The sequence below is a fragment of the Melozone crissalis genome, unplaced genomic scaffold, assembly GCF_028551555.1.
Source record: "Melozone crissalis strain CALT ecotype California unplaced genomic scaffold, PUWL_Pcris_2 ptg000056l_1, whole genome shotgun sequence".
Taxonomy (NCBI): domain Eukaryota; kingdom Metazoa; phylum Chordata; class Aves; order Passeriformes; family Passerellidae; genus Melozone; species Melozone crissalis.
The window spans coordinates 5,785,130-5,801,857 of NW_026535834.1; the positions used below are offsets into that span (position 1 = coordinate 5,785,130).

General features: G+C 48.4%; 1 protein-coding gene across 2 annotated transcripts in view; it reads right to left on the minus strand.

Moving 5' to 3' along the window:
- Nucleotides 1–256: 256 nt before the first annotated feature.
- The window catches only part of DAAM1 (dishevelled associated activator of morphogenesis 1), a 95,807-nt gene continuing 79,335 nt past the window's right edge, over nt 257–16,728 (minus strand). For both annotated transcript variants that reach the window (XM_054286753.1, XM_054286752.1), the window contains 9 exons: nt 13,827–13,911; nt 12,946–13,052; nt 10,186–10,274; nt 9,768–9,936; nt 8,928–9,035; nt 6,423–6,483; nt 5,668–5,799; nt 3,975–4,145; nt 257–3,153 (listed from right to left, as the gene is read on the minus strand). In XM_054286753.1, coding sequence (XP_054142728.1) covers nt 2,944–3,153; nt 3,975–4,145; nt 5,668–5,799; nt 6,423–6,483; nt 8,928–9,035; nt 9,768–9,936; nt 10,186–10,274; nt 12,946–13,052; nt 13,827–13,911 — 1,132 coding nt within the window. In that variant the 3' untranslated portion in view covers nt 257–2,943. The remainder of the gene's footprint in view (nt 3,154–3,974; nt 4,146–5,667; nt 5,800–6,422; nt 6,484–8,927; nt 9,036–9,767; nt 9,937–10,185; nt 10,275–12,945; nt 13,053–13,826; nt 13,912–16,728) is intronic.

Here is a 16,728-nt window from a genome sequence, read left to right on the forward strand (position 1 = left end):
TGGGTGACAATGAGGATGCTGCAAATCCTGGAGGGTGGAAAAACCCAACTGCCTTAAATCCAGCAGGGTGGAAAAACCCAAATCTCCTAAAACCCAGCACTCAGGGCAAGGGTGAAGGGGTTATCACCTGACCCCAGAAATGCCTGCAAACACACCCAAAAAAGAGCAGCCCTCAGAGAGCCTCTTTTTCAACATCTGCCTCAATTCCTAATTATCCCATTTATTTCCCCTAAAAAATAACTCAGGCTCTGCCGTGTACACTCACCGAAATCGTTTTGCTTTATTGCATATTGCCATCTTAGAAAATGTACAGTCTCATAACATTACACAGCATTTCCCACTAGATAGAACTACTAACATCCTTGCACCTAACAGACTACCTTAGTCACTACGAAGCTAATAAGGTCCAAGACATAAACTTTTGTTTACAAATCATTATGGATTTTTTTTGTTGTTTTGTTTTTGGCATTATTAAAAAAAAAATCATCTTTAAAATACACACCCAAGAGAAAAGAGTGGCTACTTACACCAGCACCAATCTAAAAGTAGTTTTCGACAATGGCACACGGAATTACCTGCACACAGCCTTTGTATTTATTTATAGAGATATAATATTTTTTTTCTTTTTTCTATTTTTTTTTTGAAAGAAAACAAAGAAATGGCAAAGTCAGCCTGATAATCAGGCTGTTGTAAAACAATTTAAAAATAAAAACAACCCAAGAGGTTTGGAAGGGCAAGAGGAAATCTGTCAGGAAAGGTCCTGATGTGGCACTGGGGTTGCAGAGGCAGGAGCCGGGGTGGGTGCTGGCACCCAGGGACCCGGGAGGAGATTGCCCTTTCTGACCCCACCACCTGCCCAATTAAACACGTGTGACCAACCATTCCTTAAACCATCAGAAGCCAAACTTTTTCTTTTTAACCTTTTTCTTTTTAACCTTTTTTTTTTCCTTCTTATTTTATATATTTTCAATTCCCCCCATAGTCCATTCCCTCAATTGTATCAGCCCCATTTTTTTTCAGCCATAAATAAAAAATATAAATAGAGGCACTTTAGTTAAGGAATAGTATTATCATTACCTTTAGTCTTTATTTCCCCCTCCTTCTTAAAGCAAAGTGCTTAACTCCACCTTTGAACATAATCTGCAGGTTTTGCAGCTGCTTGGCTATGAGGTGCTGGACCTTATTTATTTTTGCACTTACCTGCTTTATTTATTACTGCTTTAAATGCTACTCAGAAAGTTTTTTTTCTTTTTTTCTTTTTTTTCTTCTTTTTTTTTTTAATCTACAGTGCGTTAAACGTTGCAATGAAGAAAACAAAATGGTAAAACCACAGCTCTTGACAACTCTGCTTCGAGAGAGATTTCACAGCTTTCACTCAGCACACAGACCCCATGGCCTTCAGGTGCTTAGAACCATATTTTTTTTTTATACAAATTAGTTTAAACAGCACTTTTGCTATACAGTACATATAGTTAACTGACATCCCATACCCACCAGTAATACCAATTATCTGACAAAAAAAAAAAAAGAACCAACCTTGTTTCAAATAGTGTTAATATCTAGTGCAACAGGGACAAACTCATCTCTCCACAGGAAAAAGAACAAACAAACAAAAAAAAAGATCACAAAAAGTATTGGTGGTATAAAAAGGTTTTGTTTTGCTTTCTTAAAAAACATACCACAAATAAATAAAAGTAAAAAGTAACAGTCCTCTATATACTCAGCATAATTTAAGAATAGAAATGTTAATATGTTAATGGTGGTTATTTTTTCTTCTCCAATTCTTAATTTTCTAAACCCTTAAATTATTACTCCCTGAGAGCTCTGAATTACTTTTATTATTGGTTTTTTTTGTCTTTTTCTTTTTTTTTTTTTTTGGACTGACATTTGACAGGTAGTTCTGCTTACAAATTTGCAATGACAATGAACAGCAAACCAGTCAAAAAAAAGGACCTGGCTAAGAGACGAGTGTTTCTTGGCATCACTGCTTCTGTGTGTCCGAGAAAGAAAAAGGAAAAGAAGGCAGGTGAAAGCTGCTGGGTTTTACCCCAACCCCTTTGTATTTCAGAGACCTTTGGTCCTGACCCACCTTGACAGAGGATACAGTTTGTCCCATTGAACAGAAAGCAAGAACAAAAGTTACAACGCAAAAGTTTATGCTCTTCGTCTCCTCCGAGAACCGAACCTTTCCCACTGTCTTGGGCCAGAAAACGTTGCAAAAGTATAAATACATCAGTGTGGCGTTACAGCGAGAAGCACTTTGGGGTAAAGTTTGTCCTTTAGCAAGGTGGCAGCAGGAGGAAAAAGAGCATTTCCCAAGGATGACGGGAAGAGCATCGCCGGGAGCTCACGCGGTGCCGAGCTGGGGAACCAGCGCAGACGCACGGATTGCGAGTTTCTCAGAATAATCACAACAATGAGAGAAAACAAACAAACAAACAAACAATGGATCAAAGTTCAGTCAACTTTGCTTTTTTTTTTTTTTTTGTCTTTTCTTCTTTAAACCGCTCGGCTTGTGTGCAAGGCGTCCCCTGCAAATGGCCCTGGGGGCGGTTCTGAGCAGGAGAGCAGCAGGAGGCAGCTTCCCCGTCGGCTTTGGGACCACGGGGACAACCGGCGGCTTGGGCTTGGGTCCTCTCTTGCTCCACGGACGTGGCATTGTGCTTGTGCATGGGGAGAACTACTTTTTGGAGTGGGGAGGAGGTGGTGCTGGCACTGAGCTGCCCACACACCTCCCTCCACACCCCCCCGACCCGACTATTTACACAGTATCTACACACACACACTCGCCCACAGGGGACAGAGCATGTGCCACTGTTCCGCTTGGAATCGCAAGGCAGTGTCATAGAAACAACAAAAAAAAAAAGAAACCCAAAAAACCACAGCCACTTCAGAAAGACTGACCCACGTGTCTTTTGCTGGGCTTTGCTGTCAGTTTGTTTCTCAGAAGTTGAGCTTGGTGACGGGCCTCTCGCGGCCGCTCTCGGCCAGCTGGTTGGTGATGCGCTTGCGGTTGCGCTTCAGCTTGGTGAGGTCCTTGTCAAAGACTTCTCCTGAGCGCAGGGCCGACACCAGATCATCGAACTCACCGCTCTCCTCCCCGCTCTCCTTGGCCTTCCTGGCCTTGCGCTCCCGCTCCCGCTGCTCCTTCAGCTGCAGGCCGTGGAGGAGGGGGGAAAGAAGGCGGGTCAGTGTCATACAGGTGGTTGTGGTGATCCCCAAACTCATGGAACTCAAGGGTTGTTTCCCATCCCAGTGGTCAGGGTTACTGACAGACCACATCCCTGGAAGTACTCCAAGGCCAGGTTGGACAGGGCTTGGAGCAACCTTGTCTAGTGGAAGGGGTCCAAGCTCACAGTGAGGGGGTTGGAACTAGAACTAGGTCACTTCCAGTCCAAAGCATTCTATGATTGTGAGATTGTGTGATAAAACCCATGGCCTGAGGGTCACAGCCCCATGGCTGCTGCTCGTGGATCCCCAAACTCATGGAACTCAAGGGTTGTTTCCCACCCCAGTGCCTAGCACATGAGAGCTGGTCAGGGTTATTAACAGACCACACCCCTGCTCCAAGGCCAGGCTGGACAGGGCTTGGAGCAACCTTGTCTGGTGGAAGGTGTCCAAGCTCACAGTGAGGAGGTCAGAACTAGAAGTAGGTCACTTTCAGTCCAAAGCATTCTATGATTCTGTGATAAAACTCATGGGCTGATTCTGTGATAAACTCATGGGCAGCCCCATGGCTGCTGCTTGTGGGTCACAGCAGCCAACAGACAGCACCAGCTCTGCTGCACCTTTCAGCTGCATAACCTCCCCAACCCAAGGTCATTAATCAAGTAGTGAAAAGCCATTTGGTCTAAGACCACAGAAGCTCCCTTCCTAGCCTTCAGTGCTGCCTGTGCCACCATGGGGACATCATAACATGGCTGCCACTGCCAGATGCCCTGGAGGTGCTGCCAGACTTGCTGGTGTGTGCTCACCTGTGCCTCCATGCGTGCCCGGCGCTCCTCCTCCTCCTTCCTCTTCCTCATGTTCTCGTTCTCCTGCTTGGCCTCGGTCACAGCTTGAAGGAACTGGTCAAAGATGCCAAAGAATTCGTCAGGCTGCATTTTGTCTGTGTCTTCTCCAAAGTGCTTCACAGCCTTGGAAAACTGGAAGAGGGAAGACAGGGGTGCATCAGTTTTGGATAAATCCACTGGACTGGTGAAACTTTCAACCTGATGGAGCAGAGTCAAACACTTCCAGCAGCCATAGCACACAGCAGGGCTTTGCCTCATCAAGCCTTGATTTAGAGCTGAAATAAATCACCTGATGTGTTACCTGTTGCCCTGCAAGACCTGGATCACTATCAAGCCCCCTCTCCCCATCTTGCCTCTGGCTCTGCTGAGCCTCCCCTGCCCCAGCTCCACTTTATTAACTAAGCAGCAGTAAAAACAAGGAAGCAAAATATTGTGGGACTGCAGACATAAAACTAATAGTAAACACGGCAGGGGAAGGGAAACTTGCACTTTTAAGTTTTTCTTTGAAGTATTTTTGGGGTATTATTTATCATTGCCACATGCTCTGCTATTGAAACCAAATGTGTTGGTGAAACTTCTAAAAGAGATTTCTGCCCAGGCTCAGGCACAGCCCTGGGCAGGGAAATAAGGGAGTTTTCCTGCCTCTTGTGCTGTTTGCACACCATTAATGTGAGGGAGTCGAATGAGGCCGTAACAGGGGTCAGGACAGGACATCCACAATCTGCCAACATGTCCCAGTCCCCAAGCAGCCCCCGAGCTGTCCTTGGGACTGACACTCTTTGTTCTCACTTCCAGCCTGAAGGAGACTCTTTGTGCACAGCAAGTTTGTTAAAACTGTGAAGGCACATTCTGGAGATAAGCACGCTTAAAAGAAAAGAAAAACAAAATCAAAGCACCAACAGATTTATTAGTTGCTTTGATATTGCAGGGTAGACCAAGAGGAACATTTTTAAAGCCTGCCTGTATGATTTAGTTTTATTTGCAGGGGTGCCCCTGGCTCTTCAAAAGACATTTTGTGCATTTTTATTTCTTTGTTTATTTAAGAGACCTAACACTTCAAGATGCAGAGAGGAATCTGAGAAGTGCCACTATATAAGTCAATATAATTGAGGTTAATCTTGCTGATTTTAATCAAGATATTACAATTCTCTGCCATGTTACTAGAGATTCTGGTGGGAGAGGGAAGGCTGAAAATGCTCTCCTCATGTGATATAAAGTTTATAAAACAGGGATGTTTCTGCTTTCCTAAGAGAAAACAGGAACACAACTTGAATCTGGACATGTGTTTAAACAGCAAAGAGCTGGAGCACTCCACACAGCCCATCCCTTCCAACAACCATGGAAAATTGCTTCAGAGTGGGCTTCCACAGATGCTGGGGATCAGACCAGACCTTCCCCTCCAGACCCAGCCATGTCAGCAGAAGATGATACACCTTTCAGAGCATTTATCACCACTCCTATTCTGCAGAGAATATCTCTGCCAGGTTACCACCAGCAGGCCAAAGGGGTGGCCTGGGTTAGCCATGGCCTCAGGGAGATCCATGATAATGCCCAGGCATGAGTCAGAAGGACAATGCCAACTGGGTACAGCCAGGAGAAGGAGGTGGGGCTGGAAAGCTGCTCAGATCTCAAGTACAGACTTTGGTGGCCTTACCAGTTCTTTTGCTTCCGTCAGGAGATCTTCGACATCCGAGAAGCTGAAGCTGGCCAATGTGATGAACTGGCTGACCACAGACACAAACTTGTCACCTGCCTGCTGAACCTGAGACTTCTGGAAGTCCAACTCCTTTGGGGGGAAAAAAAAGGTGAATCTGGTCAGGCCTGGCTGATGAGGGACACAAATACCACTGGCCTCTGGTAACATCATTGGGAGTGTGCCTGAATCAGTGCCAGGGGCTCTGCTGGCACCAGAACTGCTGCTCCCCCTGCCATGCATGACACCTTGGATTACATTCCCTGAAATAAGCTTTTCAGCCAAATCCTGCAGGAAAGCTTAAGGAAGCAGGATAATTCAGCAAGACAGTGAGTCCTTTGGGATACCCCCACCATTTCATCACCACTCCAGCTGTGCTGCAGAAGTGCTTCCCCAACCCTCAGTGTTTTTACAGCCAAGGGGAGACCCCTCTGCACATCACAGGAACTCTTTGGGCATCATCACCAGGCTTACTCAGCCTCCCTTGATGTATCTGACATAAACCATGCGTGTGCCTAATCACACATGGTAACTTCAGAGCCAGAACAGCCCTGAGAGGACAGGCACACGTGCAGGGCAGGAAGGAAAGGCAAACACATCTCCAGGATGTGAGATAAAAGCAGCTTCACTGGGAGCTCCCTGGCCTGCCTCCCCAAGGAGGGATGCAGTGCTGCTCAGAGCCAGGCTGGACTCTACTTGATTTAAATAATACTTACAGTCTCCACTGCTCTCAGGCCGCTTCTCAGAGTGTTTATTTCTTTCTCCAGCTCAGTCATGCTGTTGGAAATAGCAGGATGTTAATTTGCAGCTTTTCCCAGCAAAATCTACAGCTCTCTGACCAACTTGACCATGGTTTTCCCATGAAAAGACCCCAACCCTGCCCACACTGCCTCCTTTTTGCAGATCAGCGTGTGTCAAGCAGCAAATCAGGCTGACAGCCTCTAAGCTGGGACTAGCTCACAGTGGCTGCAGCTGCTTGTTTCAAAGCAAAGCACCTTTCTGTATTTTTAATCAAAGGGACTGCCCAGGTTTAGCAAGCTCAGCAGCCTCCAGCCCTCTCCAAGTGAAAGGATGGCTCAGGAGAATGCCTTGCTGGGCACAGATTTCTCTCCAGGTCCAGGAGAAGATAAGATCATTGTCCCAGTGCACAGGGGAGAGTTATTCAGGGTACCATGGCTGGGTGAACACCAGGCAAAGCATCCTCCTGAGGAGCAGTGAGCCTTTCACAAAGGGAGACAGCCCAAATATAGAGAAATCAAAATAAATCACCACGTCTGGCACTGCCTTTGTTTACACAAGGCTCAAGCCCCTGATGAGCTTCAAATTCAAGTGCTTATGGGTTCCTACCACTACTATGTCAGGGGAAGCTTTCTCACAAAGCCTCAGTGACCACAGGCTTGATGCCTTTCCAGGGGTGTCTGTGCGAGGGCTGGGGTCCCTGGAAATGCTGATGCTGGGTCATGGGGCAAGCATTCCTGGCAGGTTTAGTCTGGGAAAATGCACTTTTGGGAGCTCTGTGCTCCAGCAGTTCATTACTACTGGTGGGATTGACAGAGGCAGCAGTTTCTGCTTCACAGCTGCAGGACTGAGGGGAATTCAGGGTTTTCCAGAGCTTTAGAAACTTTTTGGTTTTTGCTCTGGATTGGACCAAACCCAAATGTTACATATGGTGTCCAGTTTAGAGAGAAATGATAAAAGTTTAGGGGGGTGAAGAAACCCTCTGTGCAGGCGTTTTCTTTCCCACACGTGTGTCTGTGCAACAGCTGCAGGTCAGGAGCATGGGAAAGGCAGAGCCTGCAGCAGCATGGAGCATGTCCTGCTCAGCCATGCCCTCAGCTGGTGCCTGCAAACTGAGCAGCACACACCCACAGAACCATGGAACAGCCTGAGCTGGAAGGGACTGACGAGGATCTCCGAGTCCAACTCCTGGTCCTGCACAGGACAATCCCATCCCATGCCTGAGAGCATTGTCCAAATGCTTCTGGAGCTCTGTCAGGCTTGGGGCTGTTACCACAGCCCTGGAGGAGCCTGTTCAGTGCCCAACCACCCTCTGGCAGAAGAACACTCTGCCCTGCATGCCAAGATTTGTCTTGTCACTGTGCTCAACCCCTGGATGATGATTATTTTGCATTTTACACATGAGAATCCTTGTTTTGTCCAATCTTCCCTAGGAACCCACCACTGCTACAAGAGACCTTTGAAGCTTAGAAGACCTTCAAGCCACTGTAAACTCCATGTATATCTCATCATAGCATCATGGAATGGTTTGGGTTGGAAGGGACCTCAAAGCCCATCCAGTTCCAGCCCTGCTGCCATGGGACACATTCCACCATCCCAGGTTGCTCCAAGCCCCATCTAAGCTGGTCTGGAACACTTCCAGGGAGAGGGCATCCATAACTTCTCTGGGTAATCTGTTCTAGCTGCATCCTCTCTAAAGAGGTGCAGTTTCAGGCCCTTTTCATGTCCACAGCTAACACAACTGGCTGCAGAAATTTGTGATCTTTGCTGCTCACATCCCTGAAGCATCAAAGCCCATAAACTCCAGCTGGAGTTTAAAACCAGAACAGAGCCTCACTGATTTCAGAGGTACTTCAGCACATACTTGAGGGCTTTGCAGGGCAACAGAACAGCAGATTCCTCCTGATCTTAAAGGCTCAGGCTGTGTTTAAGGGCTCTGCTGAACTGGGGCAGCCTCTTCCCAACAGCTCACTGGGCAGGGTTAAAAATCTGGTTGCAAACCCCAAAAACTCCATGCTGGCAGAACAAGAGGCAGGCATGATCTGGATGCAGGTGAGTCCCTCCCACAGCTGCCTGGTCCTGCCCGTGCTGCAGGCAGAGCCTCCCTGGCACATGAGGATAAACAGCTGCCCTTTATCTGCAGCCACACCGCAACCGCTTCCTCCCGCATTACTTAATGCACCATTAGAAATTAATTAAATGCTTTTGTGGTGAGATAACAGCAGGAAGCGGCTGCTCCAAGCAGCTCTCCTCCCCCAAGCTCACAAGTTTAGAGCCTTCACTGCAAGGGCTGGGATTTAAAGCTGCCAGGTGATGTTTGCTTCTGAGTGCTGGGCCAGCATGGCCGTGGCACGGGATACCCAGCCCAGCAGCCAGGATCTGGCCAGGAGGGTGAGCTGGGGTGGGGTGACATGGCAAAGCAGGCTGAAATGAGGGGAGAGGTGCTCCCAGGGCTGCCTAAGTGCCACATCAACCCTGCTTACTTGACTTTGGCTGCCTGGGGGATGTCTTTCAGCTCCTCGTGCAGCCGGAGCACTTTGGGATATTTCTTTTCCACAACAGTGATGAGATAATGCAGCAAGGTGATGTTCCTAGGAGACAGGAGCAGAGAGGTCAGTGTGGCAGCATCTTGGGGGCCACATTGTTCAGCCAAAACCCCTGGTTAAACCCCAACCCTAGTAATGAGCTATTCGAGGATTTCTGCAAGGATGCTGCTTGATGCCTGTGTGGGGATATGGGATGGGTCTGTCCCATGCACAGCTACAGGGCAGAGGAGCCTGGTCCATGTAAGGAAGGGTTCTCCACAGGAGGAACCCAGGGGAGGTGATTTGAGCATCCCTGCTCTTTACTGATGGATGAGACCAGGCAGGTTTGAGACCTGACCCAGCTCCTCTTGCTCTGTGAACAGAGCTCAGCAGGGTAAAGCAAACCAGGCAATGGCTGCATCAGCATGGGAGAGAGGCAGAGGGAGTTCCTGTGGAGAAAAGCCCCTGGGAATCCTTTCTCTGGCTCTTGGTGTCTCCAAAGGGGTTAAAAAGCATTTGGAAGATGACCATCCTAATCAGCCTTGGCTGGAATTTAGCCAGCCCAGGAAGGAAAGGCCCCATCAATCACTGTGCTGATCTGCAGTTTGGCTTCCCTTGAAAGCTGTCCTGCTCAAAAAAATGCACACTCACATCACTGGGTGTGCCAAATGTGGCAGCAGGAGGGGGGGACTGCTCCCACCTACCCAAGTCCCAGAGGTAATGCTAATGACCCCTGCATCCCCCCAACACCCCTGGGGCCCATGGATGCTACCAAGGAAAAGGGCAGGGGCTGCTCACTTGTCAATGCTGGACTTGGTGTCTGCAATCTTGTTGAGGCTGGAGATCTTAAACCCAAAGGCGTTGCCCCTCTGGCCCTTGTTCATGTAGTTCCCAAAGGCCAGGACCACCTCCAGGAGCTGCTGGAGGCTGCTGCTCTGCAGCACTGCCTTGGAGCCAGCACGGATGGCTGAAAGCAGAGAGGGGTGGGACATTACCCCCTGCCACAAGAGCCCACCAGCAACCCCCTCAGTACCCCCAAAGAGTGCCCACCAACCCCTTCCCTTCCCTTCCCTTCCCTTCCCTTCCCTTCCCTTCCCTTCCCTTCCCTTCCCATCACTGCCAGCTCCATCCAGACTCATCCTGGCACAGAGGATGCTCTTCCTGGGAGTGATCCCTGTGCTGGCACAAAGTCCCTTAGCAGATCTTTGCCACTTGCCTTCCACTTTGGGTTTGACCTCTGCAACTCTCTCTGCAAACTTCTTCTTGAAGTAGAGGGACTGCAGCCTTTGCTGATAATGGTTTATCCTGGAAAACAAGGAGGAGGAGGAGCAGGCTGAGCTTTGCTTGCTCCAGGCAGAGCTCTGTTGCTCCACTGCTCACAGCTGTGCTCACAAAGCAGGCTTGAGCCAGGGTGATTAAAAAATAACGACCCCTTTTCTCCCTGAAACTGTGTTGGGATGGGAAAAAATGACAACTGAAGCTACAGCTGTCCTGGGGTGGCTCCCTGTGGGCTTTTAAGTACATGCTTGAGCCTATCCCCTGAACTCAGCAGGTTCAACAAGTGCATCTTTACACCCCACTGGTATGAACAAACAGTTCTTTCACAACCACTCCTGAGCAAAGGTGCTGATGAGGTCTGGGCTCCCTGTGGCTTTGTGATGAGCTGCAGCTGGAGAGAGGCTCACCTATGACCAGAACTAATGAAACTGGACCTCCTGATCATCAGAATGATGGACTGGGCTGGAAAGGCCCTTTCCTGGGCAAGTCAGTGATGGCTGTGCTCGTGTCAGTTGTGTTTATGCTAACCAAGATCTCACTTGTATGCACATGGCAGTCTGACTGGAGTCACCAGGACCAAGGACCCACAGGAGACATGCTCACACACAGAGCCATGAGCTGCACTGTTGTACTAATCAGAGGTGACAAAGACATCACACTCAGTTACAGACCACAAGGCAAAATTAAAAATCAAGGAAAACATTTGCATCAGCACATTGTGCTTTCCAAAGAATGAAGGCATGGGAGCAACACTTGGGTGAGAGCCTGTGAAGAAGAAAGGTGACCTGTGATAGAAAAGCTAATTCTGAGTGTCAGTGAGCCCTGAGGGCTCAGGTCTGAGCTGCACGGCTCCATCCTGCCTGCCTGTGACACTCAGCAAGCACACAGCCTATCCACTGCTCAGGGAGGATGGGAGCATTTCTATTTTTGATCTCCCAGTGCAATCTCCAATTGTAAAACTCACTGACCTTGCCAACAAGTGACTGGCTAGAAGTTCAACTAAGAAATTCAAAGAGCTCAGTGCAATTCAAATAAGGAGCTTCAAGATTTTAACCCAGAACCTCTAGAGGATGTGCATGCAATAGATAAGGTTATTCATCCCTGAAGACTCCTAAGTCTTAAATGATTGCTACCAGAAGCAGGAAGAAATGACATTTCCTTTCAGCAGTCTCAGGAGCCCTGGAGATGAGTCAGTCCTGAGGTGACAAGTGGGACTCATCTATACAGCAGGACAAAATGTACATACATCAGGCTTGAATATTCATTAGGATGAAAGGGAAAGGAGCACTGTGTTATCATTCTAACAGCACGTCCCACCTGGGCCACAATGAATCACAGAATGGTTTGGGCTGGAAAGAATTGAAAGATCATTTATTGCAACCCTTCTGCCCTGTAGGGACACCTTCCACCTGACCAGGTTAGATCACAGAATCTCAGAATCATCAGGGTTGGAAGAGACCTTCAGGATAATTTAGTCCAACAATCAACCCAGAACCACCAAAAAAATCCATCTCCTCATCCCTCTCCCCTGCTCTGTCCAGCTGCTGCTTGTATGGGAGTACAACCCTGATTTTAGCACCAGAGCATCACAAATAATCCCTATAATTTGCAGCACCTTGCTTGCCCCCCTGTCTGCTTGGCCCACTCATTTCTTGATGTGATAAACATTAAGAAGGGCTTATTTCCCAAGCAGGCTCCATGGAACAGCCACCTCCTGACCAGTCCAAGCAGCCAGTGGCCAAACTGTGTCCCCTGAGGCATCAACCTGCCCATTTCCAATGGCCAAAATGTGTCCCCTGAGGCACCAACCTGCTCATTCCCAATGGCCAAAATGTGTTCCCTGAGTGTTCCAGGTTGCAAGGCAAGATGTTTTCTATTACTATCTGTATGGCAGTTGTCTTTTGCCAAGTGGGCAGTTTGCCTTATCTCTCTCTGAGTGCCCACAATCACTCCTCCCTCTGGGGGGACATCTGCTGATAACAGCTATTGAATGTCACTGCATGACTGATAGGAACTACAGCATCCCACTGGGAGATGTGAGCCCAGAGGGAGGAGCCAAGCATTCCTACCCAGATATAATCTGGAGATCCTGGAATAACTGCACAGCTTCTCCACTGGATTCCCCAGAGGAACAGCAGCTGTCGCTTCTCCCACTGGATCTTCAGAGGATGACTACACCCTTTTCTACAGGATCCCTGCTCCAGCAGAACCACCCCTGACACTGCAGGAGGGCTGAGCCACAATTCCAATGGGACTGCTGCCAACACCCTGACCCACAGGGTGTCAGGTTATGTTCTGACTCTGTCAGTGTTGTTCTAGTGTACTGCATTGTTTTATTTCATCCTTTACTTTTTTCTTCCCTATTAAAGAGCTGTTATTTCCTGCTCCCATATTTTTGCCTGAGAGCCCCTTAATTTAAAATTCATAGCAATTCAGAGGGGTGGGGAGGGTTTACATTCTGCATTTCAGGGGAGGCTCCTGCCTCCCTCAGCAGACTCCTGTCTTTCCAAACCAAGACACTGAGGCACTAACCTGCTCATTTCCAGTGGCCAAACTGTGTCCCCTGAGGCACCAACCTGCTCATTCCCAATGGCCAAACTGTGTCCCTGAGGAACCAACCTGCTCATTTCTAATGTGTCCCCTGAGGCACCAACCTGCTCATTCCCAATGGCCAAACTGTGCTCCCTGAGGCACCAACCTGCTCATTTCGAAGAGGAACCGGTCAGCCTTGGCCATGCGGTCCAGCTCGTGCTTGTGCTCTTCCAGCAGGTCAATGTCTCCCTTTTCAGGAACAAACTTCAGGAGCTGAACAGGAAAATGCACACCAGTGGATATGAGATCCATGTACACATTTTCAGGAGCTGAAAAGTGATTTATTTCCTCGAGTCTAACACCTTTTCAGCAGTGACCCCAAGGCACCTGTGAAATAAGTGTTATTGCTGTCCCTGTGACCTTCCTCACATTACTCCATCACGTCAGTGTCTCTCCTGCCTCTGCCCTGCCATCACTCAGCTTTTACAACAAATGAATTAAGTCTGCTCCAAGGAGGTTTCAACATCAGCTCTGCCAGAGGAGGTGTCAGTCAGGGACTCCCATTTGCTGCAACTCTACTTATTAGCAGATGGAAATTTTGTGAAATGAATCCTCCCACATCTCTGCTCAAAGTGCAATTACCAGCTCAGCTTTAAGGACAGGTGAATAATAAGCCTCCAAAGGGATTCAGAGGGAGTGAAAATGGGATTCCCCTTTTGAGGACTGCAAAAACACTGTCAAACCTTTCAAAAATAAACCACTACTGAGCACAAACTTCGAGCTGCAGCCACAAAAAGGTGAAATGGCCCCACCTCAAGGTGCCAGGGCAGACCCAGGTACAGGAATGGCACATGGGGGCCATGCTGCTCCCAGCAGTGATGCCACAACCAAGCTGCTTTCCTGCCCACCTGGGTGGCTTTTCAACATGTGGCTGGTAAAATATTTGGGGCCCAGCACACTCAAAGCTGTGCTTTTGGTCCCAAACACTTTGCACAGCACTGTCCCAGCATGAGGCAGCCACAGAGGAGCAGGAGACACTCTGCCCACCTGTTCCAGCATGTCTTTTGGGAGGTCCTCCTGCTCGTCCATCGTCAAAATCGCTCGCTTGATCTCGTCATTGGAGAGTTTCAGCCTGGGAAGTGGAGGAAAAGCAGAGTTATTCCCAGCCCAGCAGTCAGGGAAGGCTCAGGAGAGATTCCTTACACACCTGTGCAGCATGAGCAGCTGAACCCCCAGCCAGCAGCAGCATCACAAACAGCTCTATCCAGCATGATATGAAGGAGGATGTGTGAGAAATGTGGTAGGATCGTGCTCTGCCAAGGCTCAGCACAGCCCAGAGCAGCAGTACATAAGAGTACTTTATGTAAGGATTGTAAGCAGTACATTAAACATACAACTTTCAGATGTAACTCCTGCCCATAGCAATGCTGCTCCTGCAGTTCCAGCACCCTAAAGGCCACAAGGCCACTGAGGTTACATTCCCACAGGGAAGAGAGCCCAGCCCAGGCTCAGGAGTGCAGCTCAGCACTGCTCCTGAACCCACTGCCACAACCCTTAAGGACAATCTGGCCAATTTCCACTCCTGTTCTTGGATTCAAGCATTGTCTCTCCCATTTTTCCTCACCACCTTTGGCTGGAGTCTTCCTCTAGGAAAAAATTAGAAAGAAATCCAAAATTTGGACAAGTGGATGTTCAGCATCCCAGGAAACCCATCAGTTTGGTTTTCTTTGGAGGGGTGGGGATTCAAAGCCCTAAGATGCTGGAAACCAGCCTCTCCTCCACCTTTTTCTTCCTCTACTTCACCTAACAGGAATTGAAGATGCAGCCTCAAATTGGAGATTTCCAAACCCACAGACCACTGTGTCACAGGGAGCACCACCAGGCTGGGCTTTCCTGGCAGGGATCTTTCTGCCAGCAGCCCACACTGAGCTGAGGCAACAGAGAGATGGAGAGAGGCCCTCAGCTCCTCCTGGGCTGCAGCAGCCATTAATTACACTTTAATTTGACTGCAAGGAACCACTCCCTGCAAGGACTTTGATTGCAAAACCACACGTATTTTTCTTATTCTTTGCATTGTGGTCTATAAAATAATCTAAATTGAATAAAGGGAAAGCCCAGAAACTCCTGCAACTCCATTTACATCCTCTCTCTCCTGGCATGCAGTCATGGTTAAAGCCATTGCAACAGACCCAGCTTAAAAAATGTAATTCCCTGTACTTGCATGCAGAGAAAAACCACAGAGTTGAAAAGACCTGTTTGAGGAACCCCATGTATCAGTGCTCAGTGCTGCCAAGTGATGCTGGAACACTGGATGTGGCTCAAAGGAATGAGCTGAAACCAGAAACCCACCCTAGAGCAGGATGTGAGACCTTGGAAGTCAACCTGATCAGCAGCTCAAACAGAAGATGGGGAGCTGACCTGATCACTCTGAGTAATTAAACAAGGAGGGCGTTTTTCACCCCCACATCTCTGCAGGGAGCAGACTGAGACTGTGGAGTTGGCTTCTGGAAGCTAAAGCTGATACAGGAAAGGTTCTGGTCTCCAAGGCCAGGGTAGCAAGAGCTTGGTTTGGCTTGGGATATTTTGCTCAAGACTGGAAGTGAAGGATTAGCTTTATTGAGACAGGTGCATCTTACAGAACCTGGTAGGTAACTCTTCATTTCTTATGAGCCCATGTTTCTCATCCTGCACTCACTCCTCTCTGGCCTCCTCCTCAAGGGAGCACCCCAGAGAGGGGCTGGTAATTAGGGAGTGAATTAAAATCTACCTCAAAGATTGCACTGAGCAGAGGCCAAGACAATTGCTGGGGTCATCATACAAGGAACAAATCCAGAATCCTTGGAAAATATCCCCTCTGCTGCTTGCAATAACAAGCAGCCACATCCTGGGGTCACCCTACTGTCCCCTACAACGGAATTGGCCAGGATGGGACATGATCTGAGGTGGGATGTGAAACTGCAGGAGAACTTTTACACCCAAGCAGAAACAGGAATGCTCAGACCACCAACACCAGTCTCCACCCTGATGGAAAGCAGACATTGGCTGGATTTGGGTATTTGGGCAGGCACAAATGCTCCTGGGAGAAGGGGGTGGTTAGGCAGCTACTCCCCATCCACAGCAAACACCTAAAAAGCACAGAAAAGTACCACGATATCTTCAGGAGGGTGGGGGAAGACGAGGGTGACTTTTTAAGCCCTTGCTCAGTGAAAGCACAGTCAACAATAAAAATGCATTTAAAAAGAAAGAGGTTGGACAACAAAAAAAACCAACCAAACTTTTCTCAGGAATCATCACAATCCCGTGCCAAGAACAAGAGCCTGCTCTCTGCATCAGCAGAGAGCAAGAAGAAAACAGCTTCTCAGACAATTTGATGGGAAAGGGGCCAGTGAAAGCTAGAAGCTTATCTATAACCACAATAATTATCATTGTTGGCAGCAGCTGTCGAAGGCGAGCCGTCTGAGAGGAACGGGGTCACAGGACTTGCTGTCACAGGGATTTAGAGGCAGCAGCCTGGCAATGAGAGGTGACAGCTCACCAGCCCAGCCTGCTTTTGTCAGACCCCGTGGAGGATGTAATAAGTGTGAAGGGGAAAAACAAATTTCGCCAGGAAAGGGACGCACCCCTCCTGAAAAGCCACATTGATTTGAGGGGGAAAAAAAAATGCTGGGAGAGGGGAATCAAATGAGCCATTCACAGCAGGAAAAGGATGGAGAGAGGGGTGGGTTTGCATCTGGCAGAAAGCAGGGCTAAAATACACATCCATGCACAGGGAGCAAAAGCAAGGACGTGGTGGGTTCACAGTGGGAGACACGGTGAGGGACTGACATCAGCAAAGCCTTCTCCAAAGAACAGGAGGAAAAAGCAAGTGTTAAAAATGTTCTTGTGCTGCATTACAAGCTGGAGGAAAATCCAGTGATCTCACTGCACAGTAATTTCTCCCAAAGCAAGG